The 22923-nt window shown below is 40.4% G+C and overlaps 1 protein-coding gene across 10 annotated transcripts in view; it reads left to right on the top strand.

The window, feature by feature from the left end:
• The window catches only part of RAD51B (RAD51 paralog B), a 560435-nt gene that overhangs the window by 296814 nt on the left and 240698 nt on the right, over positions 1–22923 (top strand). For 9 of the 10 annotated variants that reach the window (XM_061611111.1, XM_061611108.1, XM_061611110.1 and 6 more), the window contains exon 9: positions 4488–4600. In XM_061611111.1, the coding sequence (XP_061467095.1) occupies positions 4488–4600 (113 nt within the window). Of the gene's footprint in view, positions 1–4487; positions 4601–22923 lie in introns of those variants that run through there. The other variant, XR_009760688.1, reaches the window with a different exon arrangement.

Raw genomic sequence — 22923 nt, forward strand, 5'->3', positions numbered from 1 at the left:
ATATCTCCCCTCAGTCTTCTCTTCTCCAGGTTAAACATGCCCAATTCTTTCAGTCTCTCCTCATAGGGCTTTGTTTCCAGTCCCCTGATCATCCTTGTTGCCCTCCTCTGACCCTGTTCCAGTTTGTCTGCATCCTTCTTGAAGTGCAGAGACCAGAACTGGATGCAGTATTCAAGATGAGGCCTAACAAGTAGAGAGGAATGAATACTTCACACGATTTGGAAACTATACTTCTGTTAATGCAGCCTAATATAGCGTTTGTCTTTTTTGCAGCCACATCACACTGTTGACTCATATTCTGCTTGTGATCAACGACAATTCCAAGATCCTTCTCACATGTCATATGGCTGAGCCAAGTATCCCCCATCTTATAACTGTGCATTTGGTTTCTTTTTCCTAAGTGTAGAACTTTGCATTTATCCCTGTTGAATTTCATTCTGTTGTTTTCAGTCCAATGCTCCAGCCTATCAAGGTCCCTTTGAATTTTCTTTCTGTCTTCCACGGTATTAGCTTTGCCCCCCAATTTTGTATCATCTGCAAATTTGATAAACATGCTCTGTACCTCCTCATCCAAGTCGTTAATAAAAAAGTTAAAGAGCACTGGGCCCAGGACCGAGCCCTGTGGTACCCCACTCGTTACTTCCGCCCAGTTTGAGAAGGAACCATTGATAAGCACACTTTGAGTACGATTCTGGAGCCAGCTGTGGATCCACCTGAGAGTTGTTTCATCCAGCCCACATTTAGCTAGCTTCCTAATCAGAATATCGTGGGGCACTTCGTCAGAAGCTTTGCTGAAGTTGAGATATATTATGTCCACAGCATTCCCACAGTCTACAAGGGAGGTTACCAGATCAAAAAAGGAGATAAGATTAGTTTGGCAGGATTTGTCCTTCATAAATCTGTGTTGGCTCCTAGTAATCACTGCATTGTTTTCAAGGTGCTTACAGACTGACTGCTTTATAATCTGCTCCAGAGTTTTTCCAGGGATTGATGTTAGGCTGACTGGTCTGTAGTTCCCCGGTTCCTCCTTTTTGCCCTTTTTGAAGATATGGACAACATTAGCTCTCCTTCAGTCATCCGGCACTTCACCAGTCCTCCACGATTTTGCAAAGATAATAGACAACGGTTCTGAGAGTTCTTCAGCCAGTTCCTTCAATACTCTAGGATGCAGTTTATCATTCTCTTTTGCTTCTGTTTCTGTGAATATGTGAAGTACAGCAACACTTTGCAACACTAAAAAAAAGCTCCAAAAACAGTCGGGGAATAATGGCGCTGACTGTTCTGCATAATAATTTCCAGTGGACATGAAGAGTGTCTCAGTTTGCACAAGATAAAACAGTGGGAGGTGAAATATATTCTAGCAAAATTCTAGGTGTGCTCTATGTTTTTCATTGACCATGCCCACCTTTCCTTAAGTGGAGTAGTTTAAGCATAGCAGACTGAAAACATGCATCTTGGCAGGCCAAGTTTGTTTTTCTTTTTTTTTTTCAATAATTTTTATTCAAATTTTCATAAAACATACAAGACAAAATCATAAAACATTCAAAGACAAAAAACAAAATCAAAAATAGTTAAACAAAAAGAAAAAAAGAAAAAAAAAACAAAAATAAAAAATAAAGAGTAAAATATTGACTTCCCATTTGTCAAAGATCAAATCAGTTATAAGTCTATAATATATAGCAATCCTGTCTCTTAAGTCATATTATAAAATCACTTTCCTCCAGTAGTTATCTTACTTAATCATCAAATCTCATAAACATTACTTTATTCTTTCCACAAAAAGTCAAAGAGAGATTTCAATTCTTTAAGAAATATATCTATCAATTTTTTTTTTCCAGATAAGCATATCGATTAATCCATCTCATTACTAATTATGATAATCTTATTGTCATAACCATAGTCAAAATAAACATTTCAATTAATCCATCACATCAGAATCTGTTAGGTTCAGTAATTTCAGTAGCCATTGTTCTATTATCTCTATTAGTTCCATTTTTCATCTTCCATCTTCAGTAGTCTTGTTAAGTCCAGTAATTTCAATATCCAATCTTCCATTATCAGTATTCCATAATAATCTTGCTGTCAAAGCCATAGTCATATAGTAAGAGTCTGATGGGAATTACCTCTATCCCAAATATTTTCTTGCCATCCATTCTAAATAGGTTGCTGAAATACTGCTGTAAAATCATATCTCTGTTCTTTTTTTCAAAATACACTGGGTCATCTCTTAAAAGTTTTTCCATTGTCACATGGCTGCAGTTAATTCCATAGATTTTCTCTATATTGGGCTCCATCACATCATTCCAGTCCAGAAGATAATCCATGCCATTGATAACTTTATCTCTAGAATCTTCATTAATTTCTTCAGAGATAACATTGAGTTCCAAACAATAGATTTTATTTCTAAAGTCCATAGACTCCAAATCTTGTTCCTGTTCCACGTTTGTTCCAATCTCCGGGATCTCCTCTCTCACAGGGACCCCTATTCCAGTCTCCAGGGTCTCCTCTCTCACAGGGACCCCTGTTCCAATCTCCGGGGTCTCCTCTCTCACAGGGACCCCTTCCAGGGTCACCTCTCTCACAGGGACCCTTATATCTTTAATCTCTTGCTTCATTTTACTCAATTCAATTTTCGTTATCTCAATCTCATCCATTATTTTCTGAAACATAGTTATTTCCAGATTCTCAGCCACTTTCTTAATTGCCATTTTAAAAGAAAAATATAGGAAAACCACTTCTTATTTCAGCAACAATTGGGTTAATACTCCAGACTTGGTGACATCACAGTATAAACAGAGCAGACAGCCTTATCTCTCCAATAGTTAAGTAAACAAAATGCAGTTCCCAGGATCGAAACAATTAATGGCAATCGTCAAGAAACAGATTCGTCAAAATAAAATAGACCAAAAAGAGAGTAGTCTCAAAACAGTATAATATTTTTCAAAATAAAAATCTGGAATAGAAATCCCTCTTCTGTGTGTATCTTTAGAATGCAAATCCAGGACAGCTTTTTGCAACAAAAACAGAGATAAGCTATTAATTAGTGCGTAGCAGAGAGAAGTTACGGCTCCCCAGTGAGATGTCAAAAACCGATCAATCTGGCAAATCTCTTTTAAACAGCAACAATTTAAGTCAAGTAAAAGAAAAATATAGAAAGAAGGGTGCTTGCCTGTTAATGCGTTCTCTCTTAGAAGATAAGATGAACGTTCGCTTTAACAGATAGAGCTTGCTGTTGAAAATCCGTCCCACCTTCGTCGGCTGGACCTCGTCCCATAAATTAATGAGATCTGGTCGTCCCAACAAAAATAGGCTTTGAGGTTAATCTCTTCGTTTCTCCCTACCCGGGAGAAGTTTAATCAGTCAAAAAAAAAAGAAAAAACTGACTGATATATCTGAATAAGCTTCTTTTGAGGCAGGAGCCCGTCTCAAAAGCAGGCACAGGCTAAGTCACCCTTCCCGGAAGTCGGCAGGCCAAGTTTGTTTTTCCAACAGCTAGTCATTGCTTAAGTAGCAACGTATTATGTGATTTTACATCAAACGGCAGTTTCAGATTCAACTGTTAATGCACCCAAAATAGAGCATAACCTCCAGTTTGAAACACAAAAGGCTGTCTTCACCATGATATGACCTTGATCAATAAAAAGGCTTTGAAATTAATAAAAATAAATTTGAGACAGATTTCTATGATGAATTATGAGAGCAATATAGGTTAGATTCTAGGTTACATTCTCTGTAGAAACAATAGTAACACAGGAAAGAAGCAAAGTAAGAAGAACACCAACAAACATACAAAAATGCAATTCTCCATCTTTGGAGATGGTAGGGTTTGCCACCGCTCACCTTATGCTCAGAGGCACGTTACCAAATTCTTCGAAGCTATACAGGAAGTGGATTGGACTGTGAAAGACCAACCCAAATTGTATTTGCATTTTGACAAATTTGTAGGGCAGTACAAAGTGGTCAGGTCTTGTGCTCCCCTGGTGCATTCACTATAGCTGCCCAATTTCCCTGCTTTTCAAAGTTTGATAGAAATATCTATTGGCTATAGGTATGTTCTTAAACCGCAAGGTTTTTTGCCATTAGTGAATCATATATCCTTGTTTGAATCGGGTCTTTTCGGGCTTCTCTCTTGCTTGATACGTCAATAGAAGTTTTGAAACGTGCTCTAATGCACATTACAGGTCATGCCTTTTTTATGGGACACACTGGTTCAAGCTCACTTTGTCTCCTCTGACATGGAAAGTACAAGCAGCTGTCTTAACTCCTTCAAGGACATGGTAAATGATTAGCAGTTGTCATTTTTAATTCTTGAATAAGCAGCTGCCAATAATAAGCTTGTTCAAGATAATATGAGTACATCTTATCTCTCCTTTTTGGTTTTTCACTGTAGTGTTATCTTGGAAAATTCATTGGACTCAAAGTAGGAGCTTTCATTTTACTTCCGTTACAACAACATAACATCAATGCTTCTGTCATCAATATTCTAGGATCTTCTAGAAATGGAGAGTCTGACTATGTGACTGCAGCACTGGGGAATACTTGGAGTCATAGCGTGAATACAAGACTCATCTTGCAGTATCTGGATTCACAGACAAGACAGGTGAGGCACCAAAGGAGACAATGTTATTCCCACGGCCTATGCTTGAGATCTGACAGGCCCATTTTGCTCAGAGAAGCCACTCTTAAGTTGCAGCTCTGATGTTTTAGTTAGATACAAAAGTGAATTCTGTAAAGAGAAAGAAGGAAGGGCAAAGGATGTTGTTTCTTTGCCCCGCCTTCCTCCTCACCACAGGGAATCAGTGAGAGTTGACTTCAGAGAAAGCTTCCTCTGAGTCCAGTTCTTTCATGATTCTGGGTTTGGACTCCCCTTCTTCAGGGGATTAGATCAAGGACTTTGAGTCAGAGGAGGAATTTTCACAAGAGAAGCCTGTGGTGCCAGTGCCCCTCTAGCCCAAGGATGTCACATGGACGTCTGACTCCATGGTGCCACAATACAACCAGAGCCACCTCTCTCCATCAGAGTAAAAGATTGTGGAGTGGGCTGAAGAGGCATCTTTCAGTGAAGGTGGAGCTTGCAAATGGAACAGAACTGGTCCACCTATATATGCCTAGACTAAGGTCAACGGTTGGTGATGTAACATCAGATCTCTGTTCTCCTATAGCAATCATCCTGAGCCCTGCACAAGGCAGTCTTGCCTTGCCTTACCGCTGCCGTGGTCGGTACTCGCAGTAAGACAATTTCCCCCTCTTTCTACAATTGCTTTATCAGCGAAGGGAGGGCTTAGCCCTCCTTTGTCTATAACACAAACATTGTGGGGAGGGAACTGGGCTCATAAACAACACAGATGAAGGAAAAACATGGTTATTCTTGAGTTTCTGCTGTTTAATTCCTGACAAGATCCTTGGAGACAGTGCATTGTCTCTGAGCAAAATTACCACCACCACTGTCCTGCGATCATTTTGGTGGTGGAGGAATTAGCTTGCCTTTATTCCTGTGTAGTCACTTCCCTGCCCCAGTGGATGAGATCTACTGCATGTGCACTTCTTCTTTCAGGGGTTGCCATCATCCAAGCATTTTGGATTGGGAAGAGGTGTAGGTCATTCCAACCTCTCATTGTTTTTTTCAGTGTTAGGGTTACCTTGCCCTTGTTCCTAGTATGTCTCCCACAGGGCTCAATACATGGATGTCTACATTACCAAATAGATAGATGCATATGTGTTATGAATGGGAAAGTAACACATGCATCTATATCTGTGGAAAAAATCTTCAATACCTAGATGTTTGCTTGTTTTTAGAAACAGCTACATGTGTTCTGTTGCAACATTTGCATGCATCTTAAGGCATATGTACATGGGATTTAATACCTTGTGTCTCCACTAATTTCCTATGGCTAGTAGTACTCTCTGTTCCTTGAGATAAAGGTTGGTTACGTGTGCTCTTTCATGGGTCATCTTTCTTCTCACAATTTAAAAACTGTTCCTGAAATTTATTGTTGTGCCTTAGCTTATTAGTTTGGAAGGTGGACTTTTTGGTATATTGTGGCATTTTTAGGCATAGCCTTCTGGGAGCTTAAACGTTATCTTATTGTTCCTGTAACTTTATGTCAAACATCCATTTTACATTTTAAGAAGTAAATGTTTATATTACTGAAGCTATTTGTGAGTAGAGTTTTATCATCTCCATCTGCAAATGCTGCTTTCTCTTCCCTCTAGGAATTAAAATAGGACAAACGCCCACCATTTTAATTGACAGATTGCACATTTTTCAAGTAATGTGTTTAAAAACATTTTAGTCTAGGGGTGGTTGTTGGGGGCTGTTTCTTTTTTTGAAATGAAACAGTGAGATTCAGAAAGACAAAATAGAAAGACAAATTTTTCAGCAAACACATGCTTTAGTTTTCTTCTTTTTGCATGTCCATGGCCAAACTCTTCCTGTCACTGAATTTAATTTTTCAGATTGTTTAAAATCCCAACTTTAGCCCAAGATCCGTAGATGGCATGGTGAATTATTATACCATCTGTAGATGGCATGGTGAATTATTTGGTAAACAATACACACTACCCAAAATTCCACAATATTTTGGGGCTATTTTGTGATTTAGGCCCTTGCTGATAGAAGATGCAAGTGAAATGGTTCCTTTTCTAGAACTACATACTTCCTGAGCACAGCCAGGTCCCTTGGAACGTTGGCATAGGAAAAACATGGGACTGAATTAGGTAAATGGGTGAATTGACCAGCAATGGCTATTTCTGTAATCGCGTGTACTTTACAAGAGCTGTGAAAAAGGCAAAACTCTCTCTATTTCTCTTGTGTAATAGAGATAAACAGATACACATGAATTGTGGGTGCATGGAGCTCAATTATCCTTTTTTTCCTTTATTACCTGTTGAGCTTATTCTTAATGTGAAATATTTAGGATTAAAGCAAAGCATTTATTTATCAATGAATGTCATAGAGCTGTCTGATTAGCAATTTTATGCTATAGTCAGTAGAATTTTGAGACATGTGTAACACCAAGCAAAAGATTTTTCTGTCCTAGTGATGCCAAACATAATGTTCCGAGTGTCCTTGGTTACAGACCAGCTGGTTTTGCACTAGCCTGATTAGTGCTATATAAATAACATTCCAGCATTCTGACTGGCACACAAACACCATCTTGCGTGTTGGCAGCAGGGGACAGCTTATGTTAAAAACTAAAAATGAAGGTGTAATAGTTTTTCATCAAAGCCTTTCTAACTCTGAATATATTAAATGTTATACATTGAACAATTATTTTTTTACACCTAATTGTTTTTCAGCTTTTATTTATATATTTATTCATCTCTTTTTTCGGGGGGGGGAAGAGGCATTCTTTACTCCATAAGCACTTAGAGAGAATTTCAACTTTTTCCATATATATATATATATATATATATATATATGCCCTCTAACATCCCACATGTTAGTGCTGTAATGGGCCTACAAATCAAAATGGATAGGAATGAAAGGGGATGTAGTAGTACTCATTCTAATGTTTGCAATATTAGCAATATATTAAGTACTTAAATGAAGACTAAAGAGGGATGGGGACAGTAACTTAAAAATCCAAGTTCTTTAATCGTGGTACTTTATTGTTTATATTGTTTATATACTGCTTTTCAGCCTTATATGAGTGTGGGCAGTGGAGGGGCAGAGAATATTATTATGGGTTTACGGGTTGAGATAGATGATTTCTGTGAGTCCCCTTCCAGCCTCTGATTTTGCTCCCTGCACCATGGCTTTAGGCCGCCTCCATTAAGCCTGATGGAAAAGCAAGATCTGTTGGACTGCTGGTGCTTTGAACCCCTCCATCTTAAGCTCAGGTTGGAATGTTTATAAATAAATAAACCATATTTCATAAAGACACCATAGACTCTGCTAACCTTCTTTCCAAGGAAACCAAACCCTGGATAAGCTTAGGGACCCCTGGAGATCTCTCACTGCTCTCAGAGACTGGAGTGGTGCACAACACTGGTGCCAGAAGTGGGACTCAGTTTTCTGGAAAAAGCATTGGGAGCATGCTGTGCCTGAGTCTCTAATCTACCATTCTTGGGCAAGGTGATTGAGCGAGTGGTGGCCAAACAGTTACAGACACACTTGGAGGAAACAGACTATCTAGATTCATTCCAATCGGGCTTCAGGACTGGACATGGAACTGAAACAGCCTTGGTCGCCCTGGTGGATGATATGAGGAGGGCGTTGGATAGGGGAGAATGTACATTCCTCGTCCTCCTAGATCTCTCAGCGGCTTTCGATACCGTCGACCACGGTATCCTTCTGGATCGCCTGGGGGGGAATGGGAATAGGGGGCACTGTTTTGCGGTGGTTCCATTCCTATCTCTCAGACAGGCATCAACGGGTAGCATTGGGGGATGAGGTTTCAGACCCTTGGCCTCTCAATTGTGGAGTGCCACAGGGTTCTATCCTCTCCCCCATGCTATTTAACATCTATGTAAAGCCGCTGGGGGCCATCATCAGGAGATTTGGGTTGCAGTGTCACCAATATGCGGATGACACTCAGCTCTATCTCTCGTTTAAGTCCTCACCAGAGTTGGCTGTGGATACCATTTCCAAGTGCCTGAAGTCCGTAAGTGAATGGATGGGAAGCAATAGGCTGAAGCTGAACCCCGACAAGACCGAGGTGCTGCTCGTGGGAGATAAGAGAAGGTTAGGAGATATAGACCTGGTGTTTAATGGGGTAAGATTGCCCCGAAGGACCAGGTCCGCAGTCTCGGGGTCATCCTTGACTCCCAGCTGTCCATGGAAGCTCAGGTTTCGGCAGTGAGCCGGGCAGCTTGGTATCAATTACATCTAATACAGAGGCTGCAACCCTACCTTCCTGTCCATCTGCTCCCACGGGTAGTACATGCCCTCCTCTCGCTTAGACTACTGTAATGCGCTCTACATTGGGTTACCCTTGAAAACGGTCCAGAAACTCCAGCTGGTACAGAATGTGGTGGCACGTTTGATTAAAAACAGCCGTCGCCGTGATCACATCACTCCGGTGTTAGAAGAACTACACTGGCTACCAGTTGTGTACCGGGCCCAATTCAAGGTGTTGGTGTTAACCTTTAAAGCCCTTTACAGTTTCAGACCAGTTTATCTGAAGGAGCGCCTCCAACATCACCAAATATGCCGCCTGACAAGATCAGCCATGCAAGACCTTCTCTCAGTCCCACCAGTTAAAACAGCTAGGCTGGTGCGGACCAGAGAGAGGACATTTTCAATTGTGGCCCCCACCCTCTGCAACTCCCTGCCTTATGATCTTCGCCATGCCCCTTCCCTGGTAGGCTTCCGCCAAGTCTTAAAGACCTGGCTATTCAGGCAGGCATACAGGATTGCTGGGGTGGACTAGGGTTAGCTATACAGATGGGTGGTTTTAGGGAGTCCACTAGGTGGCGACCATCGGAGCAACAGGGTAAGCTGTGAGCTCTGCTAACCCTGCAGCCTTTTATTCGAAAAAAGCCTTGACACAAAATCCAAAACTCCTCTTAAAAATATCTGACGGAACCAGGAATATCTCCTGCTGAGTTAGATCAACAGCAGTACTTCTTATCTTGACAAAACAACCTCTCGCTGGACACATCGTGAATCAAAGCAACCTGAAAACCTTAAAATGGCGGCGAAAACATCAACATCATCAAAAAGTGAGTTAATGCAGCCCTTAATCCCTGACTCAGAGCAAGACCCAGCTACAAGCTTCCTCTCTACGCAAATTACCTCCTTACAAAGTTCACTATTTCAAAAATGGGACGATAGCTTGAAAATCTTAGATGAAAAAATCTCATCCTTGGCAACCAAAATGGCCGATGTTGCTAAAACTGCAGATGAGGCCTTAGATTTAGGCACTCAACACACAGAGGTGATCAAACACATTATTCTCAATCAAAAAGAAATATTAACCCGCGTTGATGACCAGGAAAATCGAAGCCGTCGCCGGAATTTAAGAGTGCATGGGATTAAGGAATGGACTGATAATAAAAATATTATTCAGGCTTTAATATCTTGGTGGTCAGCAACCATGCCAGAAGCAGGCATTATTGCATCAGACATAGAACGCGCACACAGAAGCCTGGGTCCTCGCCCAAAAAATAATGCCCCCCCTAGAGACATTATAATTGCATTTTATAATTTTGCAAAAAAAGAACTGCTTAAAATTGCATGTTCAAAAAATCAAATCAAATTCAAAGGCAGCCCCGTCTTATTTCTACAGGACCTGAGCACTGCAACACTGCAAAAACGTAAAGCATTTTGCCCTGCTACAGAACTACTAAGAAAAGAAGGCATTAAATATCGGTGGGGCTTCCCATTTGCGCTAATAACAGAAATTGATGGCATTCAACATAAAGCATCAACTAAAAAAGACATGCTAAATTTACTGGCACTATTCAACATCAACTCTCCATGGGACGAAGAAGAAACAGAATCAGATGAGCTGTTCAATATGTTACTGGACTGCGACAATTGGAAATCCTTCCCTCATACCATGAGACGCAGAAGACGTCCAAGAGTGGACACAGTCAGCAACTCAATGACTACGCAAAGAGCACTGAGATCCACATCTACAAGGAAAAAATGAACATTCACGGATGGAACACTACAAGAATCAACATACAAACAGATTTCTCAAGGACTAAATCACAAATTTCTAATACGCACAAAGGCTAAGTTGGTGCAATTTATCACAGGCCAGGGTTGGCAGAAACATAATGAGCTATTTAGTTAAAAGTTTTATCTATTTGCTACTACTCAAATTTATACTATTTTATTCTTCTCAGAGGTAATATACCTCAGAAATTTGACCGACTAATACAGGGCTGTCAATGACAACACCTGTAAGCAGAGTAAGTTTACTCTGTCTTCTATTAGTCAGGTACGGGGGCTACATGTTGGGGGGAAAGTTATGTTTTACTTGGGGTTCTCAGAGCTACACATTCAATATAAGTTATAATATATGGTTAAACACAGAAATGTTAAGATGGAAATGGTACAAAGATAAAGGATATTGGTATATTCAGGTGATCAAAACAATCAATGTACTTATCTCTAATGGCTGAACTTAAAATATTAACTCTAAATGTGAGGGGCATGGGAGACGTAATCAAAAGATGGAGAGTTTCAGACTATATCAAAAGTCAACAACCTTCAATTATATTTCTTCAAGAAATATATAAACCAAAACCTAACTATCATCTTCTTCCACATAAATATTTTGGTAAGCAATTCCTAGCTACGGGAGGAAATCACTCAAGAGGAGTAGGAATTGTTTTTGCTAAAACATTAGACTTTCAGATTCAAAAACAACACATAGACCCAGAGGGCAGACATATTCCTCTCAGGACTGTTACAAAATTGTAATTACACTCTAGCTTCAATTTACTCCTAATACTAATCAGCTAAATTTTCTATCTAAAACACTCAAAAAACTTCAGAAATTCGCCACAGGTGAAGTTCTTATAGGCGGAGATTTAAACATGAGCAGTGACCCTATACTAGACAAAAGCATACAACTACCAAAATCACTTGCAAAAACATCATCTCCCATGCAATCTCTACTACAAAAACACAGGTTAATAGATGCATGGCGCCACATAAATCCTAATATCAAAGATTACACATATCAATCACCCAGATTTAAAACTTTCTCGAGACTAGACTACATCCTAGTATCTTCCACACTCCTCACTAATATCACCAAAGCAGAAATATACCCCAGATTGGTATCAGATCATGCTGCAGTAGGAGTAAATTTAAACACCCTAAAATACACTCCATACAACTCAATATGGAGATTTGATTCCTCCCTTGTTACTGATCGATCAGTCACTAACACACTACAAGAAAAATTAAAAGAATATTTTGAATTCAACACCACCCCTGACATTACGATGAACATTTTATGGGACGCAATGAAAGCAACAATGAGAGGTCACTGTATAAATGAAATGGTCAAAAAGAAACGTCACACCAACCCAATTAAAACCCAATTATTAAAAGAAGTGGACAAACTAGAATCTCAACATAAACAAAATAATTCAGACACCACATTAGGAGAACTACAACAGAAAAAAAAGAATTAGAAGCTATAGATTCTACGAAAATAGCTAAATCACTCTGGTATACTAAACAAAAATAGTATGAATGGGGAAATAAACATTCCAGATTACTAGCTCATGCTCTAAAATCACAATATACAGCCACTACAATTACAACAATTTCACATCAAGAGAACATGACCTCTGATATTAAAGAAATCAATAAATGCTTCATGGATTTTTATAATTAACTATATAATACCACACCTATCAAAACAGAGGAACTTCACAATTTTCTCGACTTTTCCCCACCCACTCCTTCAGATGCTCAAAAAACACTTCTAAACCAAGATATAACAATAGAAAAGGTTTCTACGGCAATCAAACACCTCAAACACAATAAGGCACCTGGACCAGACGGCTTTAATAGCACATTTTATAAAATCTTCAAAGACATATTAACCCCACACCTCACACAATTATTTAATTATATCTGGTCAGGTGGAATTATCCCAGAAACCTGGAAAACATCCTGTATAATAGTTATACCTAAACCAAATAAAGATAAATCAAAAGTGGAATCCTATCGCCCAATAAATCTTCTTAATCAAGATCAAAAATTATTTACTTCTATATTAGCAAACAGAATCAATTCAATGATAACTGATCTTGTTCATGTAGATCAAACAGGATTCATTAAAGGAAGACATATATCTGACCCCATCAGAAGACTGCTTAACATCATATATCACGCCAAAACAAACAAAAAACCATTAGGTATTTTATCCTTAGATATATACAAAGCCTTTGATTGTTTAAACTGGAACTACCTATTAAAGTACTAGATAAATATAAATTAGGAAATAGGATACTAAAAATGATTAACCGATTATATGACACCACTACTGCAGTAATTCGCACTAATAATTTGGATTCTGACCCCATAATAATACAAAGAGGAATGAAACAAGGATGTCCTCTCTCTCCATTACTATTTGCTCTGGCTCTGGAACCTCTAGCCATGAAATTACGCACACATGCTCAAATACAGGGTTATAAAATTAATAAAACTGATGAAGAACATCTATTAAATTTATATGCAGATGACATGACGTTAATGTTAGGAAACCCATCACAATCAGCCTCAACACTTAAACTGATGCTTGAAACATTTACAGAAATATCTGGTCTTAAAATAAATTTCAACAAATCCTCTATAATGTTTTTTCATGTTGGCCCTCAAGACCAATTGATCACCCGCAAAATATTGGGAATTAATATATGTAACTCTGCTTTTAGATACCTGGGAGTCTTGATTCCCAAAAATACATCAAAACTGTTTTATATTAATTATTACCCTTTAATACGAAAAATGAAACTAGATCTCAATAAATGGAAAAAACTCAATATAACCATACTAGGCTGAATAGCGACCGTTCGGATGAAAATAATCCCCAGATTTCTTTATTTATTTCAAGTACTCCCTATTCTTATCACACATACTACTATTCGCAAATGACAAACCATGATAAATAACTTCATCTTTCAAAATAAAAGACCAAGACTAGCAATGACATCCTTTTACACACACACAAATTCTGGAGGTTGGGGTCTTCCGAATGTACATTTATATTACATAGCATTTCAACTTCGCCAACTTAGCTTCATCATAATGAAATCAAACAAATCTTGGATTAGACTAGAAGAAAATATGTTATCGAAAGGCAAGATTTGGAATCTGCCCTTCTTACCTATCAACCACAAATGGATTAAAACTATTAACAATCCATATACAAAATCCACATTCTCCTTCTGGAAACAATGGCAATTAAAATTATCTTCAATATACTCCCCTTTAACTCCCTTACCTGCTTACCCAAAAGCAGGAGACGATTTTTTGAAAAAATATATAGAAATAGGAGAGGAGAAAAATTATTTTAGATTGAGGGATTTTTTTCCACAAGGTAACCCAATCACTATTCAACAACTAAAAATTGATATTCCATCTTGGAACTTAGATTGGTTACATACATACCAATTACAAACTATCTTAAAGGATCCTCAAATCAAAACATACGCTACTAAAAATATCACACAATTTGAGAAAATATTACTAGATAGTGGTCACTCTGGTAAAGGAATAGTCTCTAATCTATATAAAATATTACTAGAAATTGATATGGGAAAACTAACAGGTCTGAAAAACCAATGGGAAAATGATCTGGGATATCAACTAGAAACATCTGAATGGTCTTCAATTTTTCATTCTAAATACAACAAAACAATTTCTGCAGCACATAAAGAAACTATGCTGAAAACAATTAACAGATGGTATTATACACCAGTACAACTTCCTCATAGATCTTCATCAACATCCCCCTTATGTTGGAGAGGATGCAATCAGAAAGGAACATACTTCCATCTATGGTGGAGCTGTCCACAGATCAAAAAATTTTGGACTTCAGTACATACCGAACTTAACAACATTACGAAAGAAAAAATACACTTAACACCGGAACTATTTTTATTATCTTTATTCAAAGATGAAAACAAAACATTAAAATCAAAACATCTGCTATGTAAACTACTCATAGCAGCAAGACTAACAATATTACAACACTGGAAAAATCAAGATGGACTTAACTTGCAGATCTGGTTCAATAAAATATGGACGATAGCTATACTAGACAAAATCACGCTACATCTTCGATTTCTAAGAGGTGCAGCAAAACCGGAATTGTTTACATCAGTATGGTGGAACTATATGGAATACACCTCACAACGAGACCTACATACCCAGCTTTCTTCATCTGCAAAAACTATCTGGTTTTCCTAAACAAATAATAATACTCCTAAAATTTTAAACCATCTCATGGTAATATTGTATTTAATTTTTACTCACTACAATAATCACCTGTATACCAATACTTACCAATATACTTTCCATAACATAGCACATAAACCGAATCAAAACAGGAATTGGCTCTAAAGTGGGGGGAGGGGGGAGGGTATTAAAGTTAAATTGATGTATTTTTGTATCATTATATTATTCATGTTAAATTACTATAAAATCAATAAAAAACAACTTAAAAAAAGATGGGCGGTTTTAGATTTTCATCGACTGTTGTTCTGGTTAAATGTTGTATTTTTATCCTTATATCTTTTTATGTACGTCGCCTAGAGTGGCCGTTGTCGCGGCCAGATAGGCGACTTAAAAATAAAATGTATTATTATTATTATGAGTCAAAATGGAGGGACAACTAGCAGTGCTCCTGGAACAGATGAAATTGATGTTCCATCAGCAAGCAGAACAGATTGAGAAAGGTCACCAGGAGGACTAGCAGCAAAGGCAACAAGAGTGCCAGGAGGACCAGAGGCAAAGGCAGGGAAAGCGCCAAGAGGACCAGCAACAATTTACAGAGAGAATGGAAAGCCTCTTTGGAGAGAAAAGGGAGGGGCCATGTGAGAAGGTGAGAGCCCTGCTAGATCAGCTGCTACAAGGGGTTGAGAGTGCCCCAGGACTCCAGCTGCAGAGCATCCAGATTGGGGTGGCTAAAGAGATCTAGAAAGTGGATGGGCAGCTGGAGGGCTTGGACTGTGAGGAGTTGCAGTCAGTGGCAGATGAAGAAGAGGTCTTGATTGTCCAGGAACCTGCCAGAGAGAAGACACCAGAAAGCTGGTAGTAAAGCCCCAAGAATTGAAGGAGGACAGGCTGGAAAGTGAAGAAGATGCCTCGGAAAAAAGTGAAGTAGAGGCTGGAGAAGAGATGCTGCTCATAGATTTCTCCATTCCATGTGTGCCTGCTATTGAAGAAGTAGCGCAGGAGGAAGAAGAGTCCTTATAGAAAGGTGAACTACTGGCTGGAGAAGAGCAGCTGTTGAAAGATTTCTTTACCTCATGTGTGCCAGCTGTAGAAGAGAAAGTGCAGGAGGAAAAGTTGGAGTGAGAGGAGCTGCCAGCACCTGGAGAAATTGCTGTGTAAGAAAAAGTGCAGGAGGAGAAGCCTGAGGTGCAAGTCCAAGAGGAGCACCCAGTGCCTGGAGGGACGGGTGAGATAAAATCCCCAAGTGACTTTGCTCCTTGGGTGACCCAGAATGGCCTTACACGGTGGGATCTGGTGGGTGCAGTCCCTGAGCAAATTCCAACAGTGAGAGGCACCCAGCACCCTGTCAGTTTGGAGGGCAAGAGACAATGGGAGGGTTACCTGCCTCTGTTTGGGCTCATGATTCACACTGGAGATGGCGAGGGAGAGCAGACAGGAAGGTTTCTTTCTGCCAACCAGCTACTCCTGAAGAAGATGCCTCTAGACAAAGACTTGTGGCAGGACTTTGATTTGCAGTTTGGGGCAGGAGATGAAGTGCACTAGCTTAAAGACTTCTCCCAGGGCAGAGAGTGGGAGGAAAATGGCTACAGTCTGCTGTGTGCTAATGAAAAAACAGATGTGTTCCTGGAGATGCATCCGATCTCCGGATGCTGCTTTTAAATGCCAGATTGGTACATAATAAAATCTCCCTCATCCATGATTTAATTGTGGATGAGGCTGCCGATCTGGCATGTATAACTGAGACCTGGGTGGGCGAGCAGGGAGGAGTTGGCCTCTCCCAGCTGTGCCCACCGGGATACTCGGTTCAGCATCATGGTAGATCTGAAGGTCAGGGAGGGGGGGTTGCTGTGGTCTATAGGAATTCCATCCCCCTCTCCAAGCACCCTGTCCATGTGAATACCGGTCTGGAATGTTTGCATCTTGTGTTGGGTCAGTGGGACAGATTGGGGATTCTATTGGTGTACCGCCCACCCCACTGCCCAATGGACTCCCTAACTGAGCTGACAGAGGTAGTCTCGGATGTACTGCTGAGATCCCCCAGACTGATGATGCTGGGGGATGTCAACATCCATGCCGAGGCCGCCTCATCTGGAGCGGCTCAGGACTTCATGGTTTCCATGACAACCATGGGGCTGTCCCAATATGTTACTGGCCCAACACACGTAGCAGGCCATACTCTAGATCTGGTTTTCGCAACTGGACATGGAGATGATGATCTGATGGTAGGGAGTTTTACATCAGTCCCTCTGTTATGGACAGATCATCGCTTGTTGAGGTTTAGACTTACAGCGGCTCTTCCCCTCTGTAAGGGTGGGGGATCTATTAAGATGGTCCGCCCCCAGAGACTTATGACTTCTGATGATTTTCAAAGGGCTCTGGGGAGTTTTCCGGCTGATAGGGCTGGCGCTCCTCTCGAAACCCTGGTTGAACTGTGGAATGCAGAAATGGCCCGGGCAGTTGACATGATCGCTCCTGCGCACCCTCTCCGGTGTAGAGCTCATGCAGCTCCATGGTATACTCCGGAGCTGAGACCAATGAAACAGTATAGGAGACGGCTGGAGTGCAGATGGAGGCAAACTCCTGATGGATGCAATCATGCACTGGTAAGTGCCTATACTAAGTTATACTCAATAAGGGCAGCAAAAAAGCAATATTTTGCTGCCACTATTAAAGCATCTATTTGCCGTGCAGCGGAGCTCTTTAAAGTTGTCCGTGGGCTATTGTCTTCTGGCCCTAGGGACTCGGTGGAATCATCTGAGGCCCGCTGTAATGAATTTGCTAGGCACTTCCAGGATAAAATCTTTTGCATCCGTCGGGACTTAGACTCCAATGTTATAGCAGTTGAATCAAATGAGGTATCCAGAGCACGGCCTTGTCCTGATTCTTTGGATGAGCTTCAGTTGGTACAGCTTGAGTACGTTGACAAGGTGCTTGGATTGGTGCGTGCAACCACTTCTAAGTTGGACCCTTGCCCCTCTTGGCTAATAAAAGCTAGCAGGCATGGAACAGCCGGCTGGGCCAGGGAAGTAATAAATGCCTCATTGCGAGAGGGAGTGGTCCCTAGCTGCCTGAAAGAGGCAGTGGTAAGACCACTTCTGAAGAAACCGTCCTTGGACCCAGAAAATCTTAACAATTACAGGCTGGTAGCAAATGTCCCATTCCTGGGCAAGGTCCTCGAACGAGTGGTTGCCAGCCAGCTCCAGACACTCTTGGATGAAACCGATTATCTAGATCCATTTCAATCGGGTTTCAGGCCTGGTTTTGGTACAGAGACAGCCTTGGTCGCCCTGTATGATGACTTTTGTCAGGAGAAAGACGGGGAGTGTGACTCTGTTGATTCTCCTTGATCTCTCAGCGGCTTTTGATACCATCGACCATGGTATCCTTCTGGGGAGACTCGCTGATTTGGGAGTTGGTGGCACTGCTTGGCAGTGGTTCCGCTCCTAGTTGGCAGGTCGTCTCCAGAAGGTAGTGCTTGGGGAGCACTGCTCAACACCCTGGGTCCTCCAGTATGGGGTTCCACAGGGGTCAGTTTTGTCCCCCATGCTTTTTAACATCTATATGAAGCCCCTGGGTGCGGTCATCAGGAGTTTTGGAGTGCGTTGCCATCAGTATGCTGATGACACGCAGCTCTACTTCTCCTTTTCATCTTTTTCAGGTGAGGCTGTCAATGTACTGAACCGTTGCCTGGCTGCGACAATGGACTGGATGAGAGCTAATAAACTGAGGCTTAATCCAGACAAGACCGAGATGCTGTTAGTGGGAGGTTCTCCCGACCGGATGGTGGATGTTCAACCTGTTCTGGATGGGGTTACACTCCCCCTGAAGGAGCAGGTTCGTAGTCTGGGAGTTCTTTTAGAACCTTCACTGTCACTTGAGGATCAAGTAGCCTCGGTGGCACGGAGTGCCTTTTACCAACTTCGTTTGGTGGCCCAACTTCGCCCCTATCTGGATAGGGATGACCTCGCTTCAGTTGTCCATGCTCTGGTAACCTCTAAATTAGATTACTGTAATGCGCTCTACGTGGGGCTGCCTTTGAAGACGGTTCGGAAACTGCAGCTCGTGCAAAATGCAGCGGCCAGATTGATAACGGGGACCAGGCGGTCCGAACATATAACACCGATTCTGGCCCGCTTGCATTGGCTGCCTATATGTTTCTGGGCCCAGTTCAAGGTGCTGGTTTTAACCTATAAAGCCTTATACAGTGTGGGACCACGATACCTGATGGAACGCCTCTCCCGATATGAACCTACCCATACGCTACGCTCAGCATCGAAGGCCCTCCTCCGGGTGCCTACTCAGAGGGAGGCTCGGAGGGTGGCGACAAGAAAGAGGGCCTTCTCAGTGGCGGCCCCCGAATTATGGAATAGTCTTCCTGACGAGGTATGCCTGGCGCCGACATTACTATCTTTTCGGCGCCAGGTTAAAACTTTCCTCTTTTCCCAGGCATTTTAGTATGTGTAAAAATGTTTTTGTTTTTTAAATTTAAATTTTAAGCTTTTAAAAAAACTGTTTTAAATATGTGTTTCATTGTATTTTATGCTGATTGTTGTGAACCGCCCAGGGAGCTTCGGCTATGGGCGGTATATAAATTTAATAAAATGAAAATGAAATGAAGGCCCTGCAGGCAGCAGCAGGGATCGGCTTGGACTGGGAACTCAATGAAGCCCCAAGACAAAGGGCCATGTGGGCAACTGCATGATTGGGGGTGTGGGTTGTGCTTATGGGGACTGTGTACTGATTTGCTGTAGGAATTCTTCCTGATGGTTTTAGTATTGCCTTTTGGAATGATTTTGATTTGTGCTTTTTGCATGCTTGTGTGGATATGAGCTGTTTAATGTTTTTTTTAGGAATTATGCTGATAGGTTTTTGCAGTAAGACTTTAATGTTTAAGATTTAATATACTATGCCTGTTAGATTATGTGTGTGTGCAACTGTTTGAGGACCGAGGTAAACGTGTGTGTTTGAGGGCTGCTGTGCTATAGTGGCACAATGCAGGACAAAGGAGCTGCGGTACTGAGGCTGTAATCTGGCTTAAACATGTTGGGAACTCACTATCTTGGGCACTGCCAAGCATGAGGGCTGGGTAAGCGGTTTGGATGCATTACTGTGACTGGGAGCTCCAAGAAAGAAGAGGAAGCCTAAATGCTGTAAAGGAATGGACTGTTTTTCTACTTGCGTTGAGTAGAAATGCGACTGTACTATGATTGTTTTTGATTATGTATATTTCAATGTCTTATTAACTTGTATCTGTTATTTCTTTATAGGAAAAGCTGTTATTCTGTTGTTTGTTTGCAGGTTTGTCAGGAAAGGGCGTAGTGTTATGGGTATGGGGGTTAGGATAGATGATTTCTATGAGTTCCCTTCCAGCCTCTGATTTGACTCCCTGCACCATGGCTTTAGGATGCCTCCTGTAAGCCTGTTGGAAAAGCAATATCTATTGACTGTTGATGCTTTGAACCCCTCCATCTTAAGCTCAGGTTGGAATGTGTGTAAATGAATAAACCGTATTTCATAAAAACACCATAGACTCTGCTAACCTTCTTTCCAAGGAAACCAAACCCTGGGCAAGCACAGGGACCCCTGGAGATCTCTGACCTCTCGGAGATTGGGATGGTGTGCAACAATATGTTTTTGATAAGATGTGAAGGTGTTCTTGAGCCACAACTGATAAGATACACAGGAGAAGTCCACTGGATTGAACAGGCTGAAGCTGCACAATAGTTGTAGAAAAGGTGGGCATGAAGAATGTTTTAAAAAGTGTATTGGGAATCTGAAAATGATCTTGAATGCTGGAGAATGTTTTGAATAAGATTGGATATGATAAGTATTAGAATTTGAGAGGGGAAAGGGCTGTTTTGCACATACTTTTGTTATCTGATATGCAGGAAATGAGGACACGATGAGAGAGGAAATGGAAGTGGCCATTGGCAAGAGGATCTGAAATGCTACAGATAGGTTTTGGTAGTATGAAATGAATGCTCCCTTGTGGCCTGAGTACCATCAGTGAGTTCAGTGTCACTATGATTTTAACTGAATATCCAAATGTGCTAGGCTTTAAAAGTTTAAATTTCTTTTCTTTCTGCATAATAATGCTGAAATCTACATACTTCCTTCCTTTTTCTGCATTATAATGGTAATGCTATTTTCAATTTTTATTTCCACAGTTGTCTAACCAGCAAATGCTAAGATCTGCTTAGGTATAGTACAGTACAATCCTGTACATGTTCACTCAGAAATAAAATGAGTCCCACTGAGTTCATACCCTTAGTTAAGTGTGTATAAGACTGCAGACTTAGGATGCAGCAGCTTGCAGCTTTATCTCTCCCCGGGTGATGTATTTTTTAAAATAAAAACTAAGGAATTTATACTTCCAGCATTTCAAGTCATTCATAGTATTATGTATGTATGTATGTATGTATGTATCCCACCCTTTCCCCCAGTAGGAGCCTACGATGGCAAACAAAAGCACTAAAACACTTTAAAACATCATAACAGCAGACTTCAAAATATATTAAAACAAAACCATTAAGACATATTAAAACAAAAGATATTTAAAACATGAAAAATAGTTATTAGCTATTATGTTGTAACGTAATAAAGTAAGTTTAGGTTTGATAAGAAATTGCATGTATTTAAAGATTTCAGAAAATTGGATTTGTAAATAAAACTTTTTTCCCTGACTTCTGGAAAGGTTAGATATATTTTATGGACAGATCATTAAGTTTTGCCAGAAAAACCTTAGTTAGAAACTTGAATGCTCTCTTCCTGATCAATTTTCTTCTTACCCTCTAACAGCATTCTTAATCTTGGTTTCCTTTCCCTTTTTTGGGAATTGAAATAATACTGGGCCTTCATTGTCAAGAAGCAAGCGTGGGATTATAATAATTGCACAACTTTTTGGTTTCTCTGTTCTGGAGATTCCATTTAATTCCCCAGCATTATATTTATTTTATTAGTCCATCAAAATATATTAATTGCTTATTCTAATGCTCTCTATAGGAAAAAGCAGCTTCCCTTGATCTATCGTTTTCTTTACTACAGTAGGACTTCAGTTTCTCCTTAACTTTCTGTTGCAATATGCGTAACAGTACAGTTCTGATAAAATAATTATGTTAATCAGAGAAATATTAAAATCCTGATACATTTCAGACAATAGATTTTCATGCCCCATTTCTCCAAGCATAGGAAGTTTCAGGGAGCAGTCTTTTGCTTGTCAGTTAGCTGCACAAATTCAAACTTGTTTCTCCTTCATGTTGGTTGATTCATGTTGCTGTTGTTTATTAGGACTTGGTCCTGCTAATAGACATGTGTGGGATATGTATACAAAACAGACATTATCAGAGCACTGCAGGCTAGTTGGATTTATGTCCCATTTCTCTTCAGAAGGAGTTTTATAGAGGGACAAATGCTTACATTATTGTAGCCTTGTCTTTGATTTTAATCCATTAGGGACCAAGATATCAATGGAGAGTTCTGTCTAAGAACTGGATTAGAAACTACACAATAAAATGGAAAAAATGATATAGCGGCATGATACTTTCATTCACTTCTCTCAGTCTCCCCTCCCCCTGTCAATTTGCTTGAGTCAACTTAACATGGAGTTTATATTGGTGAAAGGTACTAGTTTTTTTATCCCCAACAGGATTCTAGACCCAAAAGGCCCGGTGGTGATCTGAGAACCTATTGACAGTATATCTAGTCACTCAGTTTGAAAGCCAAAGACAATTTATCTAACAGATTGAGTCCAGCCTGTTATAGTAACATAGGAATATAGAAAGCTGCTGTATACAGAGTCAGACCATTGTTCCATCTGGTTCAACATGGTCTATACTGATTGGCAGCAGCTCTCTAGGATTTCACACAGGGTATCTCCCACCTAACAGGAGATGCTGGAGACTGGACCTTGGACCTTCTGCATGCAAAACTCTGCCATTGAGCTTATAGTTCTTCTCCTAAAGTGCCACCTTGCTTATATAAATTGTTGGTAGTTTTTAAAAATGATCTGCTAAGCAGTGAAAATTTAAAACTAAAGGGAAGATCAG

Source organism: Rhineura floridana, chromosome 2, assembly GCF_030035675.1.
Source record: "Rhineura floridana isolate rRhiFlo1 chromosome 2, rRhiFlo1.hap2, whole genome shotgun sequence".
NCBI lineage: Eukaryota > Metazoa > Chordata > Lepidosauria > Squamata > Rhineuridae > Rhineura > Rhineura floridana.